This window comes from Mesoplodon bidens (assembly GCF_964165515.1).
Source record: "Mesoplodon bidens genome assembly, chromosome: 1".
NCBI lineage: Eukaryota > Metazoa > Chordata > Mammalia > Artiodactyla > Ziphiidae > Mesoplodon > Mesoplodon bidens.
In genome coordinates this window covers 73,071,185-73,080,556 of record NC_138176.1, presented here as the reverse complement: position 1 = coordinate 73,080,556, position 9,372 = coordinate 73,071,185, and the positions used below count along the sequence as shown (strand labels likewise).

The window sequence follows — 9,372 nt, the reverse complement described above, 5'->3', positions numbered from 1 at the left end:
ATTCATCAAAAAAATTTTTATGCAGAAACAACTTATAAGTAGAACTTTATAAATCCAGGTTTAAATTAAGAATTTTAGAAACAATATCATAAAATATAAATCGGTCATGTAAAGCCTTATCATGAATTTCTGTGGTTATACATGTCATATGTATGCTAAAGTCAACAGCTCTCTGAGAAGCAGCATTCTTCATTTGTTTTTTGTATTCCTCAGTAATATATGTAATGATATATATTATAGAGATCAAATCTTTGAAAGTAATTTTAATTTTAATCTTAAAATTTAATGTATTAATACATTTTATATGGACAATGAAAATCCACCTTATTTTGGTGTTTAAAGGAAACCACCAAGTCAAATTTAATCTTTTTTCTGTTTCAAAGAAGCATCTTTAGTTCAATAAAATGTCTTGGGACAAAATATGCCTGAAATCTTAGGGGACAGTTCTGAGCTATTCCTCAATTAAAGTTCAGTGTTCGGGGACATTGTGTTACAGCAGATGTTATCCTCAATGCCTACCTTGTCCTCAAAGTACAAATCAGCAACTAAAAATATTTACGTCTTAGCTCAGAACATGGAACACACATTCCCCATTCATCATCTACATGACTGAGTGATCCAAAAATATTTTCTCATTAAAGTATCATTAGTGATCACGTAGGATAGTTTTTAAACAATTATACTTTCAAAAATGTTTAAGCAAAAAATAAAAGTAATAAACCTAGGTGCTTCCTTTTCTCTAGGCTTATCGTGGAAATTCCTATAGCCCTTGATTTTGAAAAACTTCTCAATACTTAAATATGGACCTAAGAGGAAAATGGTCCTCATCAATGTTCATTACTTTTATCACTATGTTCTTTGCTCATAGTAAATGTATACCTTGTAGTGGCTAGGGGTATGGACCGCAGAACCAGACCTGGGTTTGAGTTTCAGCCCTACCACTTACTAGCAGTGTAACTTGGGCTAAATAGATTACTTCACCTCTTTAGGCAACAGTTTCCTCATAATGTTGTGAGTATCAAATAAGTTACCACATATAAAGTGTTTATAACAATGTCCGGCGTGTGGTATGCATTCAGTAAATGTTAGGTATCACTATTATGTTATTCAGGTTTCTTTTTTTTTTTTTAAGTTCGAAACTTACATTAAAAAGAGCGTCCAGGGACTTCCCTGGTGGTCCAGTGGTTAAGACTCCACGCTTCCAATGCAGGGGCGTGGGTTTGATCCCTGGTTGGTGAGCTAAGATCCCACATGCACTGTGGTGTGCCGTGTGGCCAAAAAAAGAAAATAGAGGGTCCATATCAGACTTCTAGTTGACTGTTAATTAAGTATACAATTTCTATTCTTATGTCTTTTTAGTACACTCCCTGGTTCATGCATATGTGTATATAATCTATACCATATAGTACACATATATGTGTGTAAACCATGTAATGTATATGGTATATATTTGTGTGTATGTATATATGTGCATGCGTGTGCAAAAGAGAGAATATGAAAAACAAAAACATTTAAGGCAAAATATATAATACAGAAAAATAAAATACAGTAAATTGAAAAAACCTTGTCCTTAGATCCAACCTTTCATGACGATAAAGAATACATTTACCCTTTCAGAAGATCACTTTTAAGTAGTTGATAGTTGGAGCTTTGACTGTTTGTTTTGCTATTTGTTTAGTGTTTCCTTCAACATGTATTCTTCATAATACATTTTGAAATAATCTTGTTTGGAAGTACAGTCTTCCTTAAAACCTGGTATGGTATCAGTTCATGTAGTTTGGAGGTTTCTTGATTTCTAGGCCAACACTTCGTAATGTCGGTTTTATGAGGTAGTCAGTCAACAGCTTGCCAGAAAATAAAAGTCAAAGGCTTATTTTCTTAAGCATAAGTCATCTTCCCAAGGTAGTTAGCTGGAACATAGCCCTTCTGCCCTTGAACTTCAGCTAACCACCACTCTTTGTTGCCACTTAGGTCACAAAATCTAAGTATATGAACTCTTTGGTATTCCTGAAGGCTGAGTTCATGGTCACTCCGTGCCTGAAAGGCATGAACTGTATAGAAAATCTAGACGCAAGCAAATGACATTATTAGAAGCAGAGCCTAAAAATCTAGACAAACATAATAAAGACTTCCAAGCTTTTAGAAGAAATGCTGAAGTTTTCTTATTTTTCCAAAGTCACTCCCCAACTCCTTTGTTGGATTTATTTTGCTAAAGTATGGCCCAAGATGAAAATAGAGTGAAATTTCCATTCTTATTGTCCTGTTGGGAGGAGTCTAAACTGTTCATTCTTGAAGGCAATTAGGCACTTTCTATTAGATTTTTTAAATGTTAACTCTTTTTGATTCAGTAATAGCTCTAAGAGTCTCTTCTATGACATAGAAACATTGGCACAGATTATTGCATAATAATGTTACTGCAATACCGACTTACTTATAAGGTGAAAAGTGGGAGGGAAGTTGGAATAACACTAAAGGTTCAGCAAAAATTAAATTCTAGATGCTTACATGAAGGAAATTTGTAGTCATAAAAATAGTGTTTTCTGAGACTAATAATACAGGAAAATGCTTATGATAAAGTGCTCAGCCCCCCCCCCCCAAAAGATATAGAATCAGATGTGCAATATGTGTCTAATATTGTTAGATGGTTTTCTTAAAGTAGTAGAATTAGAGGTGATTTTCATTTTTATTTGTTGACTCATCTTATAAACTTTTATAATGACAATGTATTAAATTTATAATTTTAAATTATTTGAGTGACCTAGAGAGACTAATAAAATATATTTCAGTCAAAAGAATTTTTCTTTAACCTCAAAAGAGTACTTCATAATTATTAGATGCATAAGAAGCCTCTAAATAAGTGATTAGTCTCTCCTCCACTAAAATCATAAGACTGTTAATAAAAATGTTTAGTTATGGTATAAAATTTAGCAATCAACTAACAACATTTATTCATTCACTTATTTAGTTAGAAGTTATTAAGTATCTATTAATAACCAGATATTATGTTATCAGAGAACTTATAACCCAGCTAGGAAAAACAAATGCCAATAAAAAGGGACACATGAAAAAACAAAAAACAAAACAAAACAAAAAACACCGTACAAATGCAGGTGATATATATATCAGCTAATTGTGAGCTGTGTTTTGGAAGAAGTAACCTTTTACAGGTGACAAAGTTGATAAAGGGGTGGATATGTCTTATTCAAAGGTACAGAGATGAATACATGGAAACAGTATATGGGAAAGGCAAGCAGATTAACTTTCTCAGAATTGAAGGTCAATATAAAAAGGAAATTATGAGAAATAAGATGACTCCATTGAGCAGGAAAGAGACTGGGTAATGTGGAGGGGGGACTACAGTTGACCCCTGGACAACACCCAACTGAGTGGGCCCACTTATAAGCAGATTTTTTTCAGTAAATTATTGGAAAAATTTGGGGAGATTTGCAACTATTTGAAAAAACTCACAGACGAACCACATAGTTTAGAAATATCAAAAAAAATTAAGAAAAAGTAAAGTATGTCATGAATGCATAAAATATATATAGATACTAGTCTACCCTTACTTGCATAGGCATAAGATGAGTGATATTTAACATAAAAAATAATGTGTTCATTTTCTTGCTGTTTTATAACTTTACTTTCAAAGAATTATATTACTGTTCAATATGCCTCTTCCTCATAATTGGAGAGACTGCATATCAGCCTATCATCACAGGTAAGTGGTTTTTGTAAAACTAAACAATGTTTCCAATATTGTACTATGAATATGGCTATAATACTGTATGCCATAAAAATCTGATAATGATTCAGTCATTAATGTATAGACTAGCCTACCATGAAGCAATCATATTGATTACACTAGGCTACCATAAAGCAATCCTATTGCTGCTGCTTTGTTTTCAATGCATGAATCATTATACCTGTAAATAAATATGAATAGCTTTTTCATATTATTTTTTCATTTCTGATGTCTAGTGTTAGCAATACATTTAATATCTACAGTGTTTTGTATCATATAATACAATATTGAAGTTGGTATTAAATGATTCATTTTGTAAATAGATGACATAAACTTATAGTATCAATAAATACAGTACAGTACTGTAAATGTATTCTTTTCCTTATGATTTTCTTAATAACCTTTTTTTCTAGCTTACTTTCTTGTATGTATATATAATACATAAACATACAATATATATGTTAATCAAGAATTTATATTATCAGTAAGGCTTCTTCTGGTCAACAGTAGGCTATTAGTAGTTAGGTTTTGGGGGATTCAAAATTTTTTGTAGATTTTCAGCTGCCCAGGGGGTCAGCACACCTCACCCCCGAGTTGTTCAAGGGTCAACTGTATAGGTACAGTGTAAGCTATTCTTTAGATCTTGAACTATTTAGCTTTTGATGGTATTCTGATACCACTGACTTATATATCATCTCATCAACTCTAGCATGAGCTCCACCTCAGACAGAGGAACCACATTTCAACTTTGTTCCATTGACCACATCTGGTATACAGTAGGAATTCAAATATATGTTGATTTGATTTGAAAGTAAGGCTGAAGGGCTTGGATATCATACAAGAATATTCAAGAGATCATCTTGTGTCATACAAGATACATACAAGACAGATTGGTAGACATGGGTTATTTTGTAATTTTAAAAAGTAAAGAGAAAACAAAAAGGGAGATGCCATAAATTCTTGATCAATGGAGTGGTAGCAATAATGACCACCTTTTATAAGTCTCATAACAGTTTATATGTCAAATGTGCTTTATCCTCAACAACCCTGTGAGCTGTGACTTAAAGAAGTAACAAGCTCATAATCATAGAGCTAGTTGGTACTGCTAGGACCATATCTTCTAACTCCAAATCCTGTGCTTGGTCCATTTCTCATAGTACTTTAATAACCAAACACTTGTTCAGGCAAGGATGTGCAGAGTGTATTCTTGTGGAAAGAGACTGGAATCTCTAATATGTTTTGTTGTTTAGAAAGTGAAGACATTGAATATATCCACAAGAACAGAGTGGAGGATTTGGTTTGCAAAAGCTTTCAGGAATATCATGTATCATAACACAGCTTCTGAAATAATCTTAAGAGCCCACATTAGCAGTTGCTAGCCATCTTTTGCAATTTTTATACATAATGTATATTCTTAATCAGTGCAGCTATAGATTTTTTAGCAGGTCAAATTACCTGCTAATATATGATTCCTAAATATTTGTGGTGATCTTTCAATTTGGCACATATACTCTCAAGGGCAATATAAAATCTTCCACCTAGACCTATTTGGTATGAAATTATGGCAAAGCTTATATTTTAAACGCTCAATATAGATTCTCATAAAATTGTAAACTTAAAGTACAAAATTATATACTTTCAATACTTTAGATGATCATAGTCCAAAATTAATTTAGGATGAGCATTTTTCGGTTTTTATATATGTTTGTGCTTCCACTTAAGATAGATACTCAAAATGGAAGTAAGTCTGCTTTTCAAGAGATGATAGTCGATCACGTTAGACTACAGGCTAGAAGTTTTCAATCTGTTATGGATTTAAGAGCTAAAGGTTTTCTCTCTTTAAAAATTTTTTTTTAATTGTTCTAGGCTGTTGGACTTTCAATGTTATTATGTTTTGGTCCAGACACATTAAAATTTTGTCAGTTTAAGACATAATCATCTAATCCTTTTTTTCCCTTGGCATTTATGAAAATATATTTTATTAGTTGCTTCTTTGCAATCTGTAAAGCTCTGGCGCATTTTATGGACAATATTTTATGACTAAAACCCAGTTCTCCACAGCATTTACTCTTTTTAAATAACACTCTTTATTACTGGATTATTGACTCATACCCAATTTATTACCTACTGTTTATAACCACCAGCTCTTTCCTTGTGGTGCCATTGCCAGTTCAGCATTTCCTTATGCTATATTTGTGCATTTAATTATTCTCCCTTAGTGAGCCACATTACCTATCTTCACTGAATTTCATTTTATTGATTTCATCCCAGTTCTCCAATTAGCAACAACAAAAATCATAGTGTATTTTAATCTTTCTTTCCCAAACTAAAAAGCTACAAAACCAGCATTTACAGTATTATATCATATTAGCTCAGGAAGCCAAGATAGTTATATTGCATGAAAAATGCTCTTTCTTCTCTTTTACCCACCAGAAGCAAGCTTTCTTGTTCTTTAATTAACAATTATGAATTGTTATTACACAAGTAATTTTTGTAAAAAACAATTTTAAATAAAGGTAAACACGAAGAAATTTACTAATTTTTATTAATACCGTGTTTTTCTTTTATCCTTTCTTCCTTTTCTTCTTCCTCTTTTCTTTCTATCTACCTACCTACCTAAAGTGGTAATAAACATGTAATTATTGTATATGTAATTTTTGCAACCTGCTTTTTCACTTCAAAATATATTTTAAAATCTTTTCATGTCAATAAATAGCTCTCTAAAGCATCATTTAATGACTACTTAAATATGTTACAGCCTGCTGACTTTTGAAGCACTTTAAAAATAATGACACACTAGACATATAGCATTATCATCATAAGCAGGTGAAAAATGTCAAGAGGAGGGACCGGACAATGAATCTAGAATTAGTGCAAAACAACTTTTTTGATGTCAAAAATTATGTTCTCAGTATTATTTATGTGAAAAAAGAAAAGAGTACTGATTCTCACCCATTACTTCCCTCTAAAACTTGGTTTTAGCCATTATTAAACTTGGTCCTCTTCGAGAAGTACCAAAGATGATCACATTAGTTCAACATCCTGCTTGCCAAACAAGGCATCTTACATACTGTGGTAGGCAGCATTCTAAGGTGGACCCCAAGATTACTACCTCCTGCTGAACTTGTTCTGTATAATCCCCTTCGTGAATATGATGGGATTTCACTCCTGTGATTAGGTTACATTACATGGTAAAGGTAAAAGGATCTTACAGGGGTGCCTAATAAGGTCCCTAATAAGTTGACTTTGAGTTAGATGAACATTATCCTGAGTGGGCCTGACATAATCAGGTGAGTCCTTTAAAAGAGAGTCCAGTCACCTCTGAAGGGAAAGATTTGAAATCAGAGAGATGCTCTCCTGCTGGCCTTGAGCAAGCCAACAGCCATGTCGTGAACTGCCTATAGGGACAGCCATGTGGCAAGGATCTGAGCACAGCCTCTGGGTGTTGACAGTGGTCCTTGGTTGATAGCCAGCAAGAAAATGGAGACCTTGTTCCTACTGGAAAAAAGAACTAAGTTTTGCCAACAACCATGAGCTTGGAAGACAACCCTGTTTTTCAGAAAGAGACACGGCCAAGCAAACGTCTAGATTTCAGTTCTCTGAGATTCCAAGCAGAGCACCCAGCTAAGCTGTTGCCTGTACTTCTGACCATGGAAACGGTGAGATAATAAATTTATGTTTTTTTAAGCTACTTAATTTGTGACAATTTGTTATGCAGCATAGAAAACTAATATAGATCATGCCATTATTATTTGATCAGAAGAGACCTGCAATTTGGGTTCGGTTATTTCAACTCAAAGCAAAGGTATAGGGGATCCTATGTGGCCGCAGATCCAAGCTGCATTTTCTAATCCAGCTATATTTGTAATGATGTTTAGATTTATATCCCTGACACCAGGGTCTGTTTTGAATTGGTTCGAAACTCAGAGGAGAAAGAAAACAAATAGCACTTTATGGAGAGATATCATTAATATACTTTTTGTTTTGGACAAAAGAAAATTATCTCATGTTTTTTCCTCTCAGCAATGGAAACTTCTAATGGATCTAATTCTCATGATACATATTAATAGGTTTACTCAAAGACAATTACTCTGCAGTAGCAGCTAGTAGGCACTAGATGCAGTTTTAGACTACACAGTTCATGCTGAAAGAGCCTAAGTGAGGTGCTTAATCTAATAGTCCCCGTAAAGCCAAGTAAAAACTAGAACTCAACATCAAGCCAGCTTTAGGTCACCTTCACAAATTTGGGCCTCCAGTGTCTGTCTTAGGTTATTAAGATAACTTAGAAGGTTATCTTAGTAACTTAGAAGTTATTAAAAGTCAGCCAGAGCATTTAATCAAGTATATAGATTTCACTGATAAAAATTATTTTATTGGTTTGTATTTTAACATTATATTGTCTTATAGAAACTCTGAATAAACTAAGAGAGAGAATGAGTAATAGAAAAACAGGGTTTTTGAAACTTCAAGACAGAAAAGTGGTAAGAACACATAGTAATGTATAAATGAGTTTAGAATCAGTAGTGACTGGGAGAAAGTATTTGCAAATTATATATCTGATAAAGAACTCTATGCAGAGTATATAAAGAATTCTTAAAACTGTATAATAAGAAGGGAAATGGCCCAATTTTTAAAATGGGCAAACATTTGAAAAGACCTTTCAGCAAAGAAGATGCAGGAATGGCCAATAAGAACATGAAAGATACTCAATAGCATTAGTCATTAGGGAAATGTAAATCAAAACTACAATGAGACACAACTTCACTTCCATTAAGATGGCTGTGATAAAAAAAAGACAGACAATAAGGCAAGGATGTGGAGAAACTGCAATTCACAATCCTCATACATTGCTGTTGGGTATATACAACGGGGCAGTCACTTTGAAAAACAGCTTAGCAGTTTTTTAAAAACTTAATCTTACCAATAGCAATTCCACTCCTAGGGATCTACTCAAGAAAATGAAATTCACACAAAGACTTGCACACAAATGTTCATAGCAGCATTATTTATAATAGAAATTACCCCAGATGTCCATCAGTTGGTGAATGGATAAAAAAAATATGCTATATTCATAGAGTAAAATACCGTTAGGCAATGAAAAGCAACAAAATACATATACATACTACAACACTGATGAATCTCAAAAAACATGCTAAGTGAAGGAAGTTGGCTGTAAAACACCACATACTGTATGATTCCATTAATACAAAAAATACAAAGAAGGCAAATCTATGGAGGAAAAAAGTGATTAAAGATTTCTTGGGGCTAAAAGTGAGAAAGGGGAGGAGCTGCAAATGGGTTCAAAGGATCTTTTAGGGTGAAGGAAATGTTCTAAAGTTGGATTCAGGTAATGGTTGCAAAACCCAGTTAATATACTAAAAGTCAGTGAATTGTATATTTAAATTGCATAAATTGTATGGTATGTAAATAAGAACTTAATAAAACTATTTTTTAATGTATCAGTCATGAATTGGACAGCAATCAATGTATTGTTGAAAGAAGTTGAATAAAAATATTTTTGAAGAGCAGTATGACAATGTATATCAAGACTATATATCCTTTGACACTCCAATATTTTCAGGAACTTGCACTACAGATATACTCATATATAAGTATAAAAATAGATGAAC

The 9,372-nt window shown here is 33.0% G+C and overlaps 1 protein-coding gene across 1 annotated transcript in view; it reads right to left on the bottom strand.

Moving 5' to 3' along the window:
• Positions 1-1,878: 1,878 nt before the first annotated feature.
• ARHGEF38 (Rho guanine nucleotide exchange factor 38) overlaps positions 1,879-9,372 on the bottom strand; it is a gene marked incomplete at its 3' end in the record, with an annotated part of 156,452 nt that continues 148,958 nt past the window's right edge. The window contains exon 14 of the mRNA XM_081248325.1: positions 1,879-2,064. Within this exon, the coding sequence (XP_081104451.1) occupies positions 1,879-2,064 (186 nt within the window). The remainder of the gene's footprint in view (positions 2,065-9,372) is intronic.